This window comes from Arachis ipaensis, chromosome B2 (genome assembly GCF_059453495.1).
Source record: "Arachis ipaensis isolate K30076 ecotype BB chromosome B2, ASM5945349v1, whole genome shotgun sequence".
Taxonomy (NCBI): Eukaryota; Viridiplantae; Streptophyta; class Magnoliopsida; order Fabales; family Fabaceae; genus Arachis; species Arachis ipaensis.
In genome coordinates this window covers 122,538,185-122,559,659 of record NC_142437.1, presented here as the reverse complement: position 1 = coordinate 122,559,659, position 21,475 = coordinate 122,538,185, and the positions used below count along the sequence as shown (strand labels likewise).

Below are 21,475 nucleotides of genomic sequence, written 5' to 3'. Positions count from 1 at the left end.
CAAGTTGTTTTAATTTACCTTGAAATACGAGAAACACACTAACAAAGTGTTAAACAAATGAAAGGACAACACCGACAAAGTTGTTTGAATTTAGTCATTGCTTTGTTTTGGAAGGATTCTAAATGAAAGGACATTTCCCATAGCTTCTGTTTGAGAAAATCCAGAGACTAAATTACACTGCAAAGTGCGAACCCTTTCCATATCCATCGCCTTTCTTTCTTTCTCATCTTCTGCTGCACTTGAGATTCAATCATGTCTGCAAAACTTGATGGTGGAGCGTATCTCACTTCCTTTGTTGATGCCGTTTTAGACAAGTTGTCTTCAATACTTGAAGATGACTCTGTCCTTGAAGGAAACTACTGTTCCCAGGAGTTGCTTGGAAGGTTGGAGAAAAGTCTGTATGAGGTTGGACCCGTTCTTGATGATGCTGAGCAGAAGCAGTTCACTGACAAGAGAGTCAAGAAGTGGCTTGTTGATCTCCAAGATGCTCTCTATATGGCCGATGACTTGCTCGATGAACTCTCCACTGAAGCCGCTATCGCTGCCACTCAAACGGATCCAGGTAACTCTTCTTCCCGGTCTCGTGTTGTTGATTCATATATTGAAGACAGTAGTGGTATGGAAAAAATAGTCGGTACACTAGAGTCTGTTGTAGCAAAGAAAAATTATCATCGTCTGAAAGAGTGCATCAAGGTGGACATGTCGTCATGGAGAACTCCATCCACATCTCTCGTTGTAAGTTCTGACATTTTTGGTCGGGACAACGACAAGGAAGAGATAATCAAATTGTTGCTAGATGATGCTTGTCATGCTGAATCACCTGTGACTGTGATCCCCATTGTGGGTATGGGCGGAATAGGAAAAACTACTCTGGCTCAACTGGTTTACAGTGATGTCCAAGTGGTGAAAAAATTTGACACTAGAGTGTGGGTGTGTGTAGCTGAAAATTCCGATCCTGTTCATGTTACAAGGACAATAATAGCGGCACTAGATTCCCGTCCTTGTAATATGGACAATTTTGATTTTCTTCAATCTGATTTGAAGGAAAAGCTGATAGGAAAGACATTCTTAGTTATTTTGGATGATATCTGGAATGATCAACAAGACACATGGGAGGATTTTCTAAGACCTTTTCGGTATGGGAATAATGGAAGTAAAATTCTCTTAACAACCCGTAGTGAAAAGGTTGCTTCTGTGTTCGTAGCTCCTAATCGACATTATCAACTAAGTTTATTGTCAGGCAAAGATTGTTGGTCGGTGTTTTTGAAGCATTCATCTGTTTCTACTAATTCCGAACAATATGCAACTCTAGAACCAATTGGTAAAAAAATTGTTGAAAAGTGTAAGGGGTTACCTTTGGCTGTGAAGACACTTGGAGGCTTACTGCGCAATAAGTATAATCTAGGGGATTGGGAGAATATACTTGAAAGTGAAATTTGGGAACTCCCCGAAGATGAAAATAAGATTGTTCCAGCATTAAGGGTTAGCTATCACTATCTCCCTTCACATTTAAAGCGGTGCTTTATTTATTGCTCATTGTATCCTGAAGATTATCAATTTGACAAAGATGAATTAATCTTGTTGTGGATGGCTGAAGGTCTCTTACAACCAATGGAAAAAAACACATTAGAAAATATTGGTTGTGCATATTTTGATGAATTAGTTGCAAGATCATTTTTTCAACTTTCTAGTGCTGGTGCTGGGTTATTTGTAATGCACGATCTCATGCATGATTTAGCAACGTTTTTTGCTGGAAAATTCTTTTCCAGAGTCTTTGAATTTGGCAATCCACACATGGCAGACAGCAAAACCCGTCATTTGTCATATAATCAGGGTCCAATCTCAAGTTTTCTTGAGGCCTATAATGGAGCAATATATATGAGAACATTTCTATGTGTTCAGGCTAAATCAATTGATATTAAATGTGATTTTTGGCCACAACAATTAAAGTGTTTAAGAGTTTTGTCATTTCGTACCTTTCAAATCCTGTCATTGCCTGATTCAATAGGTGAGATGATCCATTTGCGTTATTTGAATCTCTCTGGAATACCTATTGTCACATTGCCTGAATCATTGTGTAAATTATACAATCTCCAAACGTTGAAGTTGAGTTATTGTAAGAAGCTGGAGATGCTTCCTAGCCGTATGCAAGATCTTGTGAACCTGCGCTATCTTGATATCAGAGGTTCTGATTCTTTAAAAGAGATGCCGAAGGGAATGAGCCAGTTAAAGCATCTGAATTTCTTAAGTGATTATATTGTGGGAAAGCATGAGGAGAACGGGACAAGAGAATTGGGAGCACTTGACAACCTTCATGGCTCACTTTGCATCTCCAAGTTAGAGAATGTGAACAACAGCCGTGAAGCTTTGGAGGCGAAGATGGGTAACAAGAAGCAAATCAACATTTTAGAATTGAAATGGCGTACAGAAGGTTATATTGTTGATGTTGAAACTGCAAGAGACATACTTGAGGAGTTACAACCTCACCGAAACCTGGAAGAGTTATCAATTAATGGTTATAGCGGTGAAATATTCCCCGATTGGTTGGGCCTTTCTTCCTACTCCAATGTAACCAAACTGATTCTGTTGAGTTGTAAGAATTGCCGTCAGGTTCCTTCACTGGGACAGTTACCGTCTCTGCAGCATCTGGAGATATGTGGACTTGATGGGTTGGAGAGAATTGGTGGTGAGTTTTACAACAACGCTGAATCATGTCATCAGGGCACACCCTTCAGATCTCTTCAAACTCTGGAATTTCGGAGAATGCGTCGCTGGCGAGAGTGGCATCTTCCTAATGACTTTGATGGATTTCTGAAACTTAAAAGGCTTTTAATAGAAGAGTGTCCGGTGTTAAGTGGAGATCTGCCAGCTCACCTTCCGGCTCTGGAGGAACTTACCATTTATAGATGCGAAGAGCTTGCGTGTTCACTTCCCAGGGCTCCCAAGCTTCACCAATTAACTGTAGATGGTTCTAAGAGTTTTTGGTCTGCGGGACCGCATGACGTAGTAATTCTCGAGACTAAGCTGGCGAAGTATGTAGTGGAGTGGCTACCCCACATCCAATCGCCGTGTCTCCAAAATTTGTTGATCGAGGGGTGTGAGTCAGCAATATCAATTTCAGGAGATTATTTGCCCGATTCATTCCAATATCTGAGAATCCAGGATTGTTCAGAATTAACATTCTCAGAGCCACTGCAACACATGTCCCTAACGGAGATATATATTGACAACTGTGATTCACTGACCATGTTTCCATTGGGGGCCCTTCCAAATCTCAAGGAACTCACAATATTGGAGTGCCCCAGTTTAGTATCCTTGCCGGGACTAGGCTTTGCTGCGCCCCACCTAGAGGAACTGTATATGCGGGATTGCCCAGAAATGGATTGTTTTGGAGAGGAGTGCCTCCCGCCGAGCTTGACGACTCTTGTGATCTGTAACTGCCAGAAAGCAGAGAGGTGGATAACATCAAACGGTTTGCAGAGTGAAGGCCTTACCGATCTTTTCCTTTCCTTTTGGAATGAAGTTAAGGGGTTCCCAGGAGAGGGTTGCCTTCCTGCTTCCCTCAAGTATCTACAATTGTCGTACTTTTCAAATCTGGAGACGCTAGACTGCAAGGGCCTTCACCATCTCACCTCCCTCCAACAATTAAGAATTGAAGAGTGTCCAAAGCTGGAGAATATCACACAACAAAACCTGCCTGCCTCCATATCAGAACTCCACATCAAGGGAAAATGTCCATTGGGGAGTAAGCTGGAAGAGATGAACGACCCACGGATTCAATACAAAAGAGGTAATTGTTACTGCACGCCCTCCAATTAAAATGCTATTTAATTGTTACCATCAAACATTTTCATTTCCATGTACTGTGCCTACTGTTTCACCAACAAGTTTTTTTCTTTAAATATTTTTTTTAAAAAAAAGAAAACAAAAAACTATTACAGCTTACAGGTGGAAATTTTTCCAATTTTGTTAAATATAATAAATTAGATGCTTAGAAAAAAAGAAAAAACAAAAAAGTAATCTTTTTCATGATCTCGTCTTTATTGCTTACAGTATTTGTATGCTTGATTGCAGGGCGGTTCATGTTATGAGTCAGACGCAGATTATGAGTCGTCTTGATTCTGATTTCCCACTTTTTGTGCACCATGCAAGGATTTCGTCTAATATACATGGAAGAGGTATGTACATACTTCATGAAACAGATTATTTTGTTTTATTTGTTAGAAGTCATTCCGATTTATTGAGGTCCATAGTTCATGTAATAATAAGGTCCTTGCCAATGGAGGTAGCTTTCTTGCCTTCCTTCAATTTCCGAATCTATTATCCCTTGTCAGCACTGGAAGATGGGACCACAAGCCACAAGGGCCTTCAACTCCAGAGCTCCCAAGAGTTAATGCCTATTCTTAGCAATGAATTCACCATTCTTTTTCCAAGTGAAAAGGTGAAAGCTTCATTGTTTCCAGATTTATTCACTAATATGGAATGTCTCATTTCTCAGTAAGTTTTTTTGATGTTTTTATTTCTTATATATTGTGGCAGAGCAGTTTGGGAATGCTTCTCCAATGATTGTTGGTTGATAGGATGATGTCTTTATCAATTTGTTTTCGGCTGAGGTACTAACCACTGATACTGATGTATTCTATGCATTTCATGTTTTCATGTTTTAATCACTTAACGATTTCATTCAGCAGAATTACATTAGTGATTGTCCATGTTTTCTATTAAATTGTTATATTTATTATCTTCTTTTTATTTTTTATTTTTTCTAATGTTAAACATCTATTAATTTTTCTATGAAGCCTCTACTTTTTCCTTGTCTCCATCTAATTATACTTGTCCCTGTCTGAAATGCAGAGTTTAATGTTGCAAGAAATACATAGATATGGTAATGCAAGCATTCAATGAAAACCAGTTTAAGGTGGTTGCGGTTTGAAGCATGTTGTGAGTGCCTGGCACAGCACACACTTCATCCATTTTAGATGGGTAATTGCAATAGAATTTCCCATCTCTAGTTTTGAATATATAAAATGCAAAACTTCGGTTCCCACACCCTAGTGAAGAAGTTAAATTGACTAAATATATGTATATAAAAACACAATTCTAGCTTAATTGGTTCGTTGATGTCTTTTTCATGAAACTTCGGTTCTTTTTCTAATTTATCAGCATTTAACATCAGTATCTCATTGTGATTCTTATGTTAAACTTATCAATTTTTGTTCTATACAGGTTTCTCATTATCCAGACCCTGAATTTCAATATGGCTTTTTTCTTTAGAATTGCTGAATCTATGACTGGGACTTCCCTTCGTTCAAGTTTCACGGTCAACCATCTCTGGTTCCCACTTTGGATTCTTCCTTTTTTCTTCCCCAAAAAAATGGATGGTGAAATCCACCGTTGGACAATTGTTCCCTTGAAAGCTAAACTGATATGGGAGCTCAACACAATATGAAGACAGTGTTTCTCAACCCAAGGTGGAAAAGGAAGGCTGAGGCGTCAAGGTTGCTTATAGCTGAATGCTTACTATAAGCAAATGGAAGAAACTTGACTATGGAAGCAAGAGAAATGAGGAGCTCTTGCATTGAGTGCATTGTGTGATTAATGGCACACAATCCATTCTTAGACAATAGATCAAAACATTTTAAATATCAGATTCTTTTTTATTTTATTTCTTTGTGAGAGGGATAAAATCATTAAGAATAAATTGTTTTTGTCTCACATTCCCTAAACTATATCATCAAATGGTATATTTGCTCACAAAACCTGTGTCAAATTGTCTTTGTAAAGTTTTAGTCCAAACACAATTATTCCAATGAATACTCTGACTATTGGGGGGGGGGGGGTTGGGGTTAGGAAGATACACGAGGGACTACATTGGTGTCTTTTTTTGAATTTGGGGGACCAAATTGTAGCAATTGAAAAGTCAGGGACCAAATTAGTACAACTCGTCAATCTCAGAGACTAAAGTGGGGCTTAACTCTAGGACTAATAGTTTGTTTGTAACCTCCAATTCTATATTATATAGTAAGTCGGAGTGTTAGTTTCTGTTTTAAGCTTCCTGTTTTGAGTCCATTTTGGATATCTTTCTATATAGGCTAGTTCCCTCACATATACAAGGTTCTCCCTTTGTATCTTGTTTGTAATCAATGAATGAGGTAATTCAGTTTCATATCATCTCTCTCACAAAGTCTTGAAAACTCTTTCTTTCTACACGTATTTTGTTATGCTTTTTTATATTGCAGCTCCTTCAACAATGACTAGTGTCAATAGAGGGCAGTGAGATTTCTGACATGTAGCAACTGAAATTTCATGTTAACAGCAATTGTATTTTCTGGTGTCTAAGTTTTGATTCATATATGGCCTTCTTGTTATTTAAATGTTGTCTTTACCCCATTATTTGCAGAAGTTTGTTCTTCTTTGCACTTGGCAGCAACTCTAAATCAAAGTTTGATGGCACCAAAAGTTATTTAGGGTAACCCTTTGAAAGTACTACAAAGCGAAGCTTGTTTCCTAAGTTAATATTTTTAGACATTTATCATCTTCTTTGTCTTTTATGCTGCAATTCATATGCCAATTCTTAGAATTCATATTTAGTTTCTTGAACATCTTCCTGCCGAAGTTCTTGAAGATATTAAAATGTAACACTTGGGATGAGAAATTTTTTAGTGCAAAGCAAAACTTCATACTTATAAATAAGGCACATCACAATTAAGAGAAAATATTATCTAAAAAAAGGCATGAAGAATCAAACTATGGTTGAGTTTGAATTTATGTATGGTTCATTTGATGTTTAAATTAGCTTCAACTTCATTTTCTGCTTTTCCAACCCATCTTGTAAAGAAGGCCAAGAAATATGTAAATTGCTAAGTCCAATATTTATGGTGGATGGCAGAAGATTTTTGAGAAAGGAGTATCACTGTTGCTATGTGCTTTTCATTTTAACTATCAATTCAATTAGCATACCCAATAGTTATATAAAATCTGATGGGAATGTAAAAGTTACACGAATGCTGAAAAATTTATAACGTGATTCTTTTGAAGTTACAAATACTATATCGCATGTAGCTTGGAAAAAGATATATTATGCATTAAAATATGCCTGTTGGAGCATTATGGAGAAGATGCATGAAACAAATACATGATGACATGTGAAGGAATTTCTTCAGCTTGGTGCAGAACAAATTATAACAAGAGTATTCTAAAGCAAGTCATGTGAAATTTGTCTTATGAACTGGTGAAGTCAATTTTTTGGCTAGAAAATTAGTTGTGGTAGATGATTCTGGAATAAAAATTAAGATAATTGGAATGGACTTATTAAAATTTAAAACATTTTATATTTGTAGAAGGTTGAGGAAAATAAAATTCTTATGACAATTAGAAGTAGACATGTTGCTTTCAAGTGCAAACTATTCTCCCTTATGAACTAAGTAATTTTAACTCCGGTTCCACTAGAGAATCAACTAGGAGTTTAGTCAACTAGAACCAACTAGTTGAAAAACAGTTCTATTATATTAAAAAATGACAACTTTCCACTACCATAAATTTTCAAATTTCAAAACTAAAAGTAAAAGGAATTGACTTGAGTTGGCTTACATAGTAGCTGATTCCCTAGACTTTTTCTTTTATCTCAATTATTATTTGTAATAAGCAAGTGAACTGTTGGTAACTTTTCTATATTTCATTCCTTACATATACAAGGCATACTATTTTTTTTTTTTGGACTTGATATACAAGGCATATTATGTCATACATTGAAATTGCATCTTTTTTTAGTTTGTCTTGCTGAGAACTTGTACCTTGATTTTGGTGATCTAACTGATATTTAGTCTCAACGTTTATTTTCTTATGTAAATTTGCGATTTCAACTATTTTTTGTATGTTCCGATTATAAGATGATAAAATTCAGCGTGAGCTAAATTTTTCCTAAAAAGCTAGAAGCCTAGAACTCACATATATGGGGAAGGACAATATATATGACGAAAAGTGTGATAAGTAGATTCTTACAACAATTGATCCCATAAATAGGAATTTAGGAAATTAGGGTTAGGGTTTTGTTTGGGAAAAAGATGAATAAGGGTATTGTAGGGATTTTACATCATCTATATTATAACACTGATAATTCTAAAATATTTTTGGTAATTCCGGTTCATTAATCTCAAACCCTAAACCAATTATTGATTCTGAAATGTGCTGCAAACACTAATCCAAATTCACAAGGTGGCAAAACTACTGCAATGTTCAACATGATTCCAAATCTATTCCATGAACACATACAAGCTCCTACATCACAATTGTGCATTCAATTTTAAACTTGAACAAACAAGAGAGAGATAGAATTAGCAATTTTTTCTAGCTGATGTCTAATGGCCTTTAGCTGCATAATGCGTCTGCTTAGCTGAATAAACTGTCTGCATAATAGTGAGAACCACCACCAAAGTGGCCGCGACAACGGCAATGAATTTCCACACAGTAGGGATATGATCGCGTATCAAAATCCTGAAGCCATTTCGCCCATAGTACACAACATTCTCAAGAAGATGCCTGCAGTTATGCCCAGTGATTATAGGCCATTTGCAGAACGCTTCCGTGACTAATGTAGGTCGTTTCTCCTTATTAAGTTTCTCACAGTGTTCGCTATAACTCGAATCCATGTGTTCAGCACCAGCACAGATTGTGCGAAACATCGTCATAAGTTCTTCCTTGCTTTTATTGGGCATATTATTCACTATCACTCCCTTTTTTTGGAGCAGGTGAAGGTCGTGCTCGCAGGATATCAAACTTTTGAAGAAGAAAGCATATGAAGTGTACTTGCCTCTTACCCAAATCCTGCTCTGTTCCCAAGCAATCAAGTTTATCCATCTCACCTCAGTTGTTTCCTTAATATGCAGAGGCGGTATTTTTAGTTCCTTTTCAGCAGCTTGGAAGATTATATTAAAATCATCTTTAATTTAAAATTAAAATATTTATTTAAAATTAATTAGTAATTTAATTAATAAATAGTGTTCATAAAATAGTTTTATTTTGTAGATTTATTTTTAATTATTATTTTATTGTCTAATTTTATAAAAAAATCCCACTAGAAAGCTAATGGAATATTTGTATAATGTGTACAATAGGCTATGAGTTAAAAAATAAACATCACTCATACTATGTCATGAAACTACTCATCCCACAAACTTAAGCTAATAGAAAAAGTAACACTAATGATTATATCTCTAATACTGAATCAGACATCCCTAAATCTCCATGGTACACATTGTACAGATATTTCATTAGCTCTCTATACTTCCTCTTATAAAAAAAGTATGAGAGGGTAATAAAATTTAGAATAAATTACCATTTTGTACCCATCAAAAATACAGATTTTGAACAAATATAGCCATATAAGAATAAAACGACAATTATAATCACGGAAGATGGCTTCCGTATGCCAAGAGTACCCGGATGTTGGTTACACAATTGGTCCATTAGAATATTCTTGACACATGAAAGCTATCTTCCGTGGATACAATTGTCGTTTTATTCTTATATAGATACATTTGTCAGCGTTTGTATCTTTCATGCATACAAATGATAATTTATTCTAAAATTTATGTTGTATAATTATTAATTAATCATTATTAATATTTTTAATAGTATAAAATAACATTTAATAATATAAAACTACTCATTTTTTAATAATTAAACACTAACTAAATTTCAATAAAAATACTAGTACTCTAACATTTTCATTTACAAAATTCTTGCAATACCCTTACTCATCTCTTTTCCAAACCAAATTTTAATCCTAAATTCCTAAATTACCAACACCACCAATCAATGGAAAAAACAAAAAAAAAGAAAAAAGAGAAAAGGATCGAGAGAGAAACAAAGGAGGAAGAGGAGAAAAGGGAAGGGCGGCGCTGGCGGATGAAGGACTGCTGCTCACCGCCGCCGTTGCAGAGAGGGGAGCCAGAGGAGGAGAGAGAAAGTGACACGAGAGGAAGAGAGAGAGAGACGAACGAGGAGAAAGATGGATAGAGAGAAAGGCAGCGCCGCTGTCGTCGCTGGAGTTGTTGACAGCCGCTGTGACAGTGCATGGAGAGAGGGCCTTCGAAGGGAGAGAAAGAGTTCGCAGAGGAGAGAGAAACGCGACTAAACACGAACAAAGGGGGGAGGAGGAACTTGTCGGAGAAGGAGACCTCGTTGTCATGCCTCTGGCGTTGATTACGTCGGAAACCACCGTCGGACCCGCTGTCGCTTGTTCAACCCTGCCCCTGTTTTTGGTTTCCCTTTTTCCGCCGAAGCCCCTGTGTTGCCATGGTGGTTGCTACTGGAGTTGGTTGATGCCGTCGTTGCTACTGCTGGAACCACTGTGCTTCCGCTTGTCCGAAATTGCTATCGGACCAAAACTGTCGCCAGCTCCACCTTGTTGTTGTCCCGATCCAAATTCTGTGATCGTTTATTCCATTCTACGTTGACCTTCCTCACTCTTTAACTTGGCACTCCGAGTTTGGTGTCTTGGATCCCTTATGATCAAATTGTGAGTAGGCTTTATATTTATAATTGTTTGATTTTGTATTTATAATTATTTTAACATACATCTATTATGATCTTTGAATTATACTCACTATATTTGTCTTAAATGCTTTTAATTTGATTAGAAAAATTGATTTATCGGAGTTGAATAATTTGTTTTTGTGAAGCTTATATTTTACGAACTTTACATGAGACCATATATATTTTATATTGAAGCTTTGTATTATTCTAAAATATTCGATTTTGCTTGAATATTTTTTTTGAAACATTGAAGTATAGATAGTTAGATACTCATTTACGTACTTTGAAATTGTGAAATACGTTTGAAATTTTTTATGATTAAAAAAAATGATGAGAAAAGATTTCAATTAGAAAGTATTATTTGATTTGATTTCATACCGCATAATGTGAAAGATTAAAGAATTTGTTGCCTTTGAAATGATATGTTTTGAATTGGTTTGGGAGGCTCGTATTAGAAAACAATAGTTAATGAGGGTCATGATTTTAAGTTAGAAGCATCTGACTCAGACCTTAGCTAGTATGGGCATTGCTAGCCTAACGTGCAGTCCACACGTTAGATCTGTTATTTTATATGGACACACGAGAGAAAAAGGCTACCCTTAGAGGTGGAGTAGCCCAAGTGTCGATTAGCTATTTGATTTGATTTCTGTATTGAGGACTCCCTTATTGATTCACTTATTAGTATCAATTACTATTTTCTTATTAAATTACTTTGATAATAATGTTTATATAGTCTCATGTGGATTATAGATGTATTGTCTAATCACTGAGTTACAAAACTCACTTCGTTTTGCTAAAAATATTTTTCAAGAATAAATACACGAATATGTGAGCCTTTTCTATTCAAGAATAATGACCTACAATGGGTAGCTATTCTTAATTCTTTGTTGAATTCTTAGATGTTATATGCTTCATGTATCACAGGTAAGATCCAACCATATTTATTTATTTTAACTTTTTTTTGTTAAAAATGTGTAACTATTCATTCTTCAAATTGTAGATATATTAAAAATATTTGTAACTTTCTTATTTAACTTATATTCGAATATGTTAGGCTAGCTAGGGATTATTTTCCTAAGTGCCAATCATAGCTCTTTTGGGGACGTGACATCCCTGAACTTGCAATTGAGCTTCGAACTCGACCTTGAATTTAAAATTGTCCCAAATTTATCCCTAATCGTAACAACGGTTGTCCCTGAGGCGCTTTCTGTCCATCGCTTGTCATCAGAAAGTTGAGCTGGGCTGATTCCTGCTAAGCTGACACTATAATAGCTAGCTGACGTGGCAAGGGAAACTTTACTCTTACAATTTGGTCTCTTTCCCCGTTTAAGACCTTAATCCCCAAATTATTTTTACCGGATTCTCTTCCTCACTCTTATTCTTCTTCTTCAACTACTTCACCTTCCAAATTTAATCATCACTGCAACAATAATAACATCACCTTCAATACTTGCATGCTCATAAAATTCATCGTTGATCCTGACATAGACATAGCAACCTAAACAACAACAATCAGAAAAAACCATCAATTACAGAATAAACAAAAAAGCAAAAAATTAACCATTATAGCTACGTTAAAATAGAATCAGCAGCAACAATTACCCAAAATGTTAAACAATAATGATTGTATAACTAAAAATAAAAAATAAAAAATAAAAAAAAAACTCACATTGGCCGCACACAAAAGGGGAGAACCGATCGAGCCAGAAGAGAGAAGAGGGAGGTAGATAGAGACAGAGAGGAGACAAGAGAAGAGCACAGACGCGCGAGCAATGGTGGCGACGAGTGGAGGGGGAAGTTGCAGTGAGTGATGGACAATAAGAGCGACCAGTAGAGAGGGAGGTATCAGCGAGCAGTGAGGGTAAGAAACGAGACGATGCGGTGGCGTAGATGGACCGGCGATGGCGCTGCGACAGATGGAGGTCGGCGAGAGGCGATGACAGGGAAGGTTGAGGCTTTGTGCTTTGCCTCTGTCGTGTTTGAGTGCTGTGAGTGTGAGAGACTAGGTTGGGGAGGGGAGCGAGCGGCGCGACATCGAGAGAGAGGCCAGCGAGAGGCAGCGACAGAGAAGTTGAGGAAAGCTCTGCCTTTGCAGTGTGGTTAGTGTGTGAGTGTGAGAAAGTAAGGTTGGGGAGAGGGTCTCGAAGACCATTAGAGTTTTTTTTATATATATAAATACAAAACGACGACGTTTCAGTGCCAACGTGGTAGGAATCAGGCCAGTTCAGCTTTCCAAATCCAATGACAAGCAATGAACAAAAAATACTTTAAAAATGACCGTTGTTAAATTCAGGGACAAATTTAGGACAATTTTAAGTTTAAGAATGAAATCGAAACTCAATTTCAAATTCACGAACCACTTTGAGATTTAACTCTTTATTTAGTTATTAATTTACCTTCAAACAACAAAAAATAAAAGGTTGCTGTTTGATAGAAATCATGGAGGGAAAAATTACAAAAGCATATATTCTTGAGATTCACTCCAATGATAAGTCATCTATTCTATAATAAACCAAGTCCGTATAAATAGTTTAATTTTAAAAATTAGTAGTTACATATATTTATTTATGTATCCCTACCTAATAATAATTTAATTTATGGGGATAAATGATCGATTTGATGATATAGTACAAACAAATAAAATTTATAGCTCGATCATGGCATGAGAAAAATAAATCCATTGTTTCGTGCCAAAAATATGTGGTAGCATGCATGAAATCTAAAATCTAATAAATATATGTTGGTTTTAGTTTAGAGATTCAACCTCCGTTATTCAATTTTTTTGGTATCGTCAAATTTAGTTATTATAAAGAAAATTTTCCACAAAGTAGTATCATTAATTGGTAAAGGATAGATTAACATATTTTTCTTAATTAATTTCTCTGTTTGTTTTTAAGATTCTTTTTCGTTTTTTTTTTAAACGTGCTAACTAGTCTTTAGCTAAGTTGGCAAAAGTAGTCCATATTTGTTTTGGTACACCTTATGACGGAAAAAAGAGAAGGTAATTCTTCAAGCTTTACTTTCTAAGTTAAAAATTAATTAATAGTTATTTACATTAATAGTTTAAAAATATATTTTCACAAAAGAGTGGAAAGTAGATTCCTACTACGATTGAACCCAAAATGTGGTTATATGCCTAATATCATAGAGGTCATTGAGATTGGCAAGTAATAGTTCAGTTTGTAAATTCAGTTTTCTATTTTTCTATTTTGTAACAGTTTTCTGTTTTCTTTTTTTTTTTCCCTCTGTTTTGTAATAGTTTTCTGTTTCCTTTTTCCTTCTTAGCTTCTCTTAAGAGTTATTTGCTATAATAGCAACCCTTGATAGTACGTAAAAGATTGATTCCATATTGAATTGCTGTTTTGTAACAGTTTTCTGTTTACTTTTTCCTTCTTAGCTTCTGTTAAGACTTAAGAGTTATTTGCTATAAATACCAACGCTTGATAGTATGTAACAGATAGATTCCATATTGAATGCAATTCAGTATTACCCGTCATATGATTTTGCATAACAACTCCGCTAGAGAGAAAATAAGAAATCTAAACAATGTGAATAATGGACTGCAGATTTAGCCCAATACATGTAAACAATAAAAAATATTCTACAAATTACCTAAATAAAAAAAATCTATTTAGTTATTTCAAAAAAATAATCATTCCAAATCCTAATTTACCAAAGCATTTCACTCCAATATCCTCTTCTTTTCCAACTGGCTGCCACCCCACCTACATCCCACTTCACTGTCGCTGCTTGAGAAAAAAAATATCATTCGCTTTATGACTGTAACGATATCACCATCACACAAAACACACTAAATAATTAAGAGTAATGCTACGTATAAACCAAAATCAGCCACTAGTATAAAATAAATGTTGAAATACAAATACACATTGAAAATAAATTACACTATGCATGTATTTGGTTTTAGTGGCTGATTTTGGTGTACAATGTAACACTAAGCAATTATATATCATAATGAGGACAGTGCACATTGCCAATACTTACCTGTGCATGAGAAAACCAGAGATTTTGAGTGCATTGCAATCTACCCACAACCACTTCCTGAGTCACCTTTCTTTCTTTCTTTTCTTTGTTGTGATCTCATCATCTCCTGAACTTGAGAGCCTCAATCATGGCTGCAGAACATCAGGGTAGAGCTTATCTCTCTTCCTACGTTGATGCTGTTTTGAACAAGCTGTCTTCACTCGATATCAACTCAACCCCAGAAGCAAAGAAGTTAGCTGACCACAAGTTGTTTCGAAGATTGAAAGCGAGTCTCCGTGCCACTCGACCTGTGCTTGATGATGCTGAGCAGAAGCAGATCCGAGACCAAGAAGTCAACAAGTGTCTTGTTGATCTCCAAGATGCTCTTTATATGGCTGATGACTTGCTCGATGAACTCTCCACTAAAGCTGCCACTGCCACTCCCACTCAGAGGGATCCAGGTAACTCTTCTTCCTGGTCTCACTCTGTTGATTCAATTTTGGAAGATGGTGATGACGATGAGATGGGGGTAGTAACTAGGATGCAAGACATAGTTGACAAACTAGAGTCTATTGTTGAAGAGAAAGATGATCTTGATCTGAAACAAGGGGTTGCCAAAGATCTGGAGGACATGTCATGGAGAATTCAATCATCTCTGCTTGAAAGTCCTGATATATATGGCAGGAACGATGACAAGGAGGCCATCATAAAATTGTTATTAGATGAAACTTGTGATGATAAATTTTCTGTGATCTCTATAGAAGGTATAGGTGGAATTGGAAAGACTACTTTGGCTCAGTGGGTTTACAACGATGCCAGATTGAAGGACAAGTTTACCATTAAAGCATGGGTGTGTGTTGCAATAAAATTTGATCCTGTTAATGTTACCAAGGCTATAATCGAAGACATAGCTTCTTCTCCTTGTAATATGGTTAACTTGAATTCAATTCAAACAGAATTGAAGGAAAAGTTAACGGGAAAGACATTCTTAGTAGTTTTAGATGATGTTTGGGATAATCAGCAAAATTTGTGGGACAATTTTCTAAAACCTTTTTTGAGTGGAAGTAAAGGAAGTAAAATTCTTTTAACTACTCGTAATCAAAATGTTGATTCTATAGTGTCAACTACAAATCTACATTATAAACTAGATACATTGTCCAACGAAGATTGCTGGTCTTTGTTTTTGAAACATTCAACTATTTCTACTAGTTCTAGACAATATGTAATCTTAGAACAAATTGGTAAAAAAATTGTTGAAAAATGCAAGGGATTACCTTTGGCTGTGAAGACACTTGGGGGTTTATTGCGTAGTAAGGATAAAGTAGAGGATTGGGAGAATATACTGAGAAGTGAAATTTGGGAGCTTCCGGAAGATGAGAGCAGGATTGTTGCTGCATTAAGAGTTAGTTATCACTATCTTCCTTCAAATTTAAAGCGGTGTTTTGTTTATTGCTCATTATATCCCCAAGATTATCAATTTGACAAAGATGAATTAATCTTGCTGTGGATGGCTGAAGGTCTCTTACAAACAATGGAAAAAAACACATTAGAAAATATTGGTTGTGCTTATTTTGATGAATTAGTTGCACGATCATTTTTTCAACTTTATAGTGCTGATGCTGGATTATTTGTAATGCACGATCTCATGCATGATCTAGCAACATTAGCAACATCCTTTGCTGCAAAATTCTTTTTCAGAGTCGACAAATTTGGCAATCCACACATGGCAGACAGCAAAACCCGTCATTTGTCATATAATCGGGGTCGAATCTCAAAATTTCCAAAGGCCTATAATGGAGCAATCCATATGAGAACATTTCTACCTATTGATGTTCAATCAAATGATATTGAAAGTGATTTTGGGATAAAACAATTAAAATGTTTAAGAGTTTTGTCATTTCATGGCTTTAAAATCCTGTCATTGTCTGATTCAATAGGTGAGTTGATCCATTTGCGTTATTTGGATCTCTCTGAAACACCTATTGTCACATTGCCTGAATCATTGTGTAGATTATACAATCTCCAAACATTGAAGTTGAGGGATTGTGAGAAACTAGAGATGCTTCCCAGCCGCATGCAAGATCTTGTGAACCTACGCCATCTTGATATCAGGGGAGCTGATAGTTTAAAAGAGATGCCAAAAGGAATGAGTAAGTTAAAGCATCTGAACTTCTTAAGTGGTTATATTGTCAGGGAGCAAGTGGAGAATGGGATAGGAGAACTGGGAGCACTTGACGATCTTCATGGCTCACTTTGCATTTCCAAATTAGAGAATGTGAAAGACAGCGGTGAAGCTTTGGAGGCAAAGATGGGGAACAAGAAGCACATCAACATTTTAGAATTGAAATGGATTTCAGATGATGATGATGGCAAAGATGATGATGTTGATTTTCAAAAGGAGAGAAACATACTTGAGGAGTTACAACCTCACCGAAACTTGAAAGAGGTATCAATTGATGGTTATAGGGGTGAAATATTCCCGGATTGGTTAGGCTTTTCTTGCTTCTCCAATATGACTAAATTGAGTCTGAGGAGTTGTAAGAATTGTCGTCAGCTTCCTTCGTTGGGACAGTTACCCTCTCTGCAGCATCTGAGGATTTTTAAACTGGATGGTTTAGAGAGAATTGGTGGTGAGTTTTACAACAATGCTGAATCATGTCATCAGGGCACACCCTTCAGATCTCTTCAAACTCTGGAATTTTGTGATATGCCTCGCTGGCGGGAGTGGCGTATTCCTGATGGGTTTGATGGATTTCTGAAACTTAAAAGCCTTTTAATACAAGACTGTCCGGTGTTAAGTGGAGATCTGCCTGCTGACCTACCGGCTCTAGAGAAACTTACCATTAGGAATTGCGAAGAGCTTGCATGTTCACTGCCGCGAGCTCCCAAGCTTCACCAATTAAATGTAATGGGTTCTGGGCGGTTCTGGTATGGGTATGCGGCACCGCATGATGTAGTAATTAAAAATACTCAGCTGGTGATGTCCATATTGGAGTGGCTGCCCCACTTCCAATCGCCGTGTCTCGAACGTTTGAAAATCCACAAGTGTTCGTCAGCCATATCAATTTCAGGAGACTATTTGCCGGATTCATTACAATTTCTGAAAATCTCGGGTTGTTCAAACTTAACAATCTCAGAGCCACTGCAACACAAGTCCCTAACGGAGATAATTGTATTTGGGTGTGATTCACTGACGATGTTTCCATTGGGGGCCCTTCCAAATCTCAAGACACTCTATATCTCAAGTTGCCGCCGTTTAGTATCCGTGCCGGCGCTAGGCTTTGCTGCACCCCACCTAGATATACTGGAAATACATGAATGCCCAGAAATGGATTGTTTTGGAGAGGAGTGCCTCCCGCCGAGCTTGACAACTCTTGGGATCAGAAGATGCCAGAAACTAGAGAGGTGGATAACTTGGAGGGGTTTGCAGAGTGAAGGCCTTACTCGTCTTTTGCTTCATCGATGGAATGAAGTTAAGTGGTTCCCAAGAGAGGGTTGCCTTCCTGCTTCCCTCCAGTATCTACATTTGTCGTCTTTTTCAAATCTGGAGACGCTAGACTGCAGGGGACTTCACCAACTCACCTCCCTCAAACAATTAAAAATTGAAAACTGTCCAAAGCTGGAGAATATCACACAACAAAACCTGCCTGCCTCCATATCAAAACTCCGCATCAAAGGAGAATGTCCATTGGGGAGCAACCTGGAAGAGATGAACGACCCACGGATTCAATCCCAAACGGGTAATTATTTTTGCTCTCATCTTCCCTAAACTCACTGCACGCCCTCCAGTTACAATGCTAATAAATCATGGGGCCAATTTTTCCAATGTTGTTAAAGATAGTAAATTAGATGCTTAGCGTAGAAGGGAAAAAAAAAGTAAACTTTTTCATGATCACGTCTTTTCTGCTTACAGTATATGTATGCTTGATTGCAGACTCAGATTATGATTCAGACTCATGAGTCATGATTGCTAGAAGAGATGAACAACCCAGGTAATTGTTTTTGCTCTGATCTTCCTTAAACTCACTGCATGCTCTCCAATTACAATGCTAATTGTTCCCACCAAACATTCTCATTCCCTTGTTAATATGCCAAACCAATTTTTCCCCTTAATTTTTAATATATCTTTTCACTCTTAGATCTTAGCCATAATTTGTATTGGTTACTCACAATTTGTATGGTTGATTCTAGACTAGGAGGATGAGTTTCGTGCATTCTGATTTTCCACCATTTCTTCACGGATTCTATTAATATGTTACGTAGCAGGTGCGTTCGTACTTTATGAAATTCATTATTCTCTTTGATTTGCAAACTCATACCAATTTCGAATTACCAAAACAGAACATACTTTAGTTATGCCATTCAATTTCACTTTTCTATTTCTGTCAGATTTGACTTCATAGAATTTTGCTTTTCATTTTTAAACTTTAGGGCTCTGTTTGTCTTAAAGAATTCTGTTGTGTGTTGCTTGTCTGAATTTTTCATCTTTAATCCATATTTGATTAAACCAAGGTTCTTGAAGAGAGAAAGACCCACAAATTCAATCCAAAAGTTATGACAAATGTAATTAGGAAGCAAACGGCTTACTTTTACTTATATCATCTTCTCTGTTTCTTACATTTGTGTCATTTTGGGTACTTCCTAGACAAGTAATAGATTTTGAAGGTGCTCCAGTTTTTAATTCAATTTGACAAGTTTTTTTTTTTTTTTTTAAATTTTTCCCCACATACTCTTGCATTGGGTCTTCATCATTTGACCTCATCGAATTCTATTATGTGTTGCTAATCTCACTTTTATAATCATCTTTAATCAAAATTGATCTGCCCAACATTCTTGCAGTTTTTTTTTTTGTTTTGTTTTAATTCAATTTGCGGTTTTTTGTTTTTTCGAGTTATGACTAAGAAAATATATTTTTTCGAGTTATCTTTTTTTTCAAAGATCTTTTAGAAAAGTAAAAATAATTTTATGTTTTCATTCAAATTATTCATTCAAGTTTCATGGTCAACCATCACTAGTTCATTAAGTCCAAACTCAGTTTTACCAGGAAATACCATGGGTTTTAGTTGGAAACTTAGGAATAAGATTATAAGAGTTGGTCATAACTCAAATTTAGTTAGGGTTTTAATTTCTGCTTTACACTTTCTGTTTGAGTCTGTTTTGAATCTCTTTCTCTATTGACTAGTTTCCTCACATATATAATTTGTTTCATCCTCTCCAGAAGTTATTGCATGTTGTCCAAATGTTTACTTTATGTACCGAGATTTTCTTTTGCATAAGAAAATTCATGCAGATTTTTTTTTTTCCTTCTAGTGTTTAATGCCTGAGCATGTGACTGAATTGTGATGATTAATTCAGACACTCAAACTTTGTGGATAAATGTGGTGTTTTTTGTTACCTTAGTGAAATCAGCATTATACTTATTGTATGAATTATTTGTTGATGTTGTAATAACCTTGGATTTCATCGAGCTAACCTGATATTACATCAGAGTAACTTGAATTTCTCCGTTCAACCATGGGCTTGATCTATAGTTGACTGAACTCACAAATGGAACATCAAAGTGGATTATCCTAGTAGACTAGCTGTGCCTTCTCATTCTGCTGTTTTAATGGAAGCCGAAGAGAGAACTTCTGTGATTTCACTTTTGCTGCGCGCAAGGGCATAAAAGTCAATCAATTTTACATTGTATAAATGTATGCTGGTGTTTAACATAATCTCCCCAATTTGAATTAATCAATCAAGGGTGACAAGGGGCATCACATTGACTCAAATAGCAGCAACAGTCTAATGCCTGAGAATGTTGAAGATGTTCACGACTGAAAAGTGGTCAATGGCACATAATCCAGTCTTACAGAACAGATCTAAACATTTTAAATTCGATTTTCTTTTTGTGAGGGATAAGATAATTAAGAATAAATTGTTTGTGTCTCACATGAAACCAATGCCAAACCTGTTTCTGAAAATTGTGAGTTTTTACCAAGGAATACCCTGAGTTTGAGATGGGGATGTTAGGACTTTAGAGTTCCTTTGTAACTTTCTATTCTGTATTTTTAGTTAGGGTGTTAGTGTCTTTTTTACACTTTCTGTTTGAGTCTGATTTGAAACTCTTTCTACATATGTATCTTGTGCATAACGAATGAGATCATTCAGTTTCATATCATCTACTGTCACACAAAGTCTTTAAGCAATTTTTTTCCAACACATAATGCTTTACATTTTTATTTTGCAGCTCCTTCAACAATGCCTACTGTCAATAGGGGCATCGAGATATAATATAGTTTCTGTTTGCTTAGTTTGGTTATGCAATTTTTATTTACTCACTATTTGTGGTGTAAATTTGTGTTCTCTACTTTATTTGTAGAAATGTGAGCCTATATGAACAAACATTATTATATATTTCTATCATATGTGGCAACTGAAGTTTCATGTTTACAATAGTTTTGTAAGTTAAGAATTGTACCCTCTAGGCATATATTACTACTTAGTCTTGTATGATGTGTAATCCATGTACTAGCTATTATACAGTTATACTTCATAGTGAAAGGAGACCAATTGAAATAGAAGCGTAGGTGAATTAATCAAAACAATCTCAGACATTTTACCCTATCATATATAAAGTATTATTCTTTATGTAGCACAAAAACCAATCAAGAGAACCACCTACGTTTCTACACTTTTTTTTTCTTTTTCTCCCTATAATTTCCTCCATTATTTTATCCGTATTTGCACAACCACCAATAGAGTATACTAGTATTATTCGTTATTATTATTTTTTGGTGACTAAATAGAAAAAAAAAAAAAAAGAAATAAAACCAAATTAATTGGCTAGGGTCATATCTAAATCTATTAGATGTTGAAGCTCACTCCATGGTTGGCTCCAATTCGAGTGAATGTCCGCGACAGAAGCAGCTGCTTTAGCCATACAATCTGCAACATTATTTGCAGTCCTCTGAAT

At 36.0% G+C, this 21,475-nt stretch overlaps 3 protein-coding genes across 11 annotated transcripts; 2 read left to right on the top strand and 1 right to left on the bottom strand.

Moving 5' to 3' along the window:
* Positions 1 to 248: 248 nt before the first annotated feature.
* LOC107626283 (putative disease resistance RPP13-like protein 1) lies at positions 249 to 6,350 on the top strand. 5 transcript variants are annotated; one of them, XM_088504185.1, is made up of 6 exons: positions 249 to 3,790; positions 4,075 to 4,178; positions 4,335 to 4,441; positions 4,545 to 4,613; positions 4,855 to 4,983; positions 5,227 to 6,350. In XM_088504185.1, the coding sequence occupies exons 1-2, from the start codon at positions 253 to 255 to the stop codon at positions 4,089 to 4,091; spliced, it is 3,555 nt and encodes a 1,184-aa protein (XP_088360311.1). In that variant the 5' UTR covers positions 249 to 252; the 3' UTR covers positions 4,092 to 4,178; positions 4,335 to 4,441; positions 4,545 to 4,613; positions 4,855 to 4,983; positions 5,227 to 6,350. The 5 variants fall into 5 exon arrangements, with proteins under 5 accessions (XP_088360311.1, XP_088360310.1, XP_016184622.1 ...); XM_088504184.1 differs by having other exon boundaries at positions 4,290 to 4,441; XM_016329136.3 differs by having other exon boundaries at positions 4,270 to 4,441.
* Positions 6,351 to 8,185: 1,835 nt separating this feature from the next.
* LOC148575471 (uncharacterized) lies at positions 8,186 to 9,465 on the bottom strand. The gene is made up of 2 exons (XM_088506248.1): positions 9,345 to 9,465; positions 8,186 to 8,938 (listed from the first exon to the last, which is right to left on the bottom strand). The coding sequence occupies exons 1-2, from the start codon at positions 9,463 to 9,465 to the stop codon at positions 8,358 to 8,360; spliced, it is 702 nt and encodes a 233-aa protein (XP_088362374.1). The 3' UTR covers positions 8,186 to 8,357.
* LOC107628005 (putative disease resistance RPP13-like protein 1) lies at positions 9,457 to 21,095 on the top strand. Of its 5 annotated transcripts, none has more exons than XR_015905006.1 (4): positions 14,669 to 18,260; positions 18,455 to 18,512; positions 18,712 to 18,786; positions 20,750 to 21,095. XR_015905006.1 is itself a non-coding variant. In XM_088504182.1 (3 exons), the coding sequence occupies exons 1-2, from the start codon at positions 14,669 to 14,671 to the stop codon at positions 18,478 to 18,480; spliced, it is 3,618 nt and encodes a 1,205-aa protein (XP_088360308.1). In that variant the 3' UTR covers positions 18,481 to 18,512; positions 18,712 to 20,679. The 5 variants fall into 5 exon arrangements, 2 of the variants coding, with proteins under 2 accessions (XP_088360309.1, XP_088360308.1); XR_015905007.1 differs by lacking the exon at positions 20,750 to 21,095 and adding an exon at positions 20,052 to 20,679; XR_015905005.1 differs by lacking the exon at positions 20,750 to 21,095 and adding an exon at positions 20,009 to 20,679.
* The last annotated feature ends 380 nt before the right edge of the window (positions 21,096 to 21,475 follow it).

Excerpts from the sequence above, each read along its gene's own strand:
- LOC107626283 (XM_088504185.1), top strand. The coding sequence starts at position 253 with ATGTCTGCAAAACTTGATGGTGGAGCGTATCTCACTTCCTTTGTTGAT.
- LOC148575471 (XM_088506248.1), bottom strand. The coding sequence starts at position 9,465 with ATGGACCAATTGTGTAACCAACATCCGGGTACTCTTGGCATACGGAAG. Across the intron at positions 8,939-9,344 it reads AAAATCTGTATTTTTGATGG|ATGATTTTAATATAATCTTC; the intron begins GTACAAAATGGT and ends TTTAAATTAAAG.
- LOC107628005 (XM_088504182.1), top strand. The coding sequence starts at position 14,669 with ATGGCTGCAGAACATCAGGGTAGAGCTTATCTCTCTTCCTACGTTGAT. Across the intron at positions 18,261-18,454 it reads ACGGATTCAATCCCAAACGG|ACTCAGATTATGATTCAGAC; the intron begins GTAATTATTTTT and ends GCTTGATTGCAG.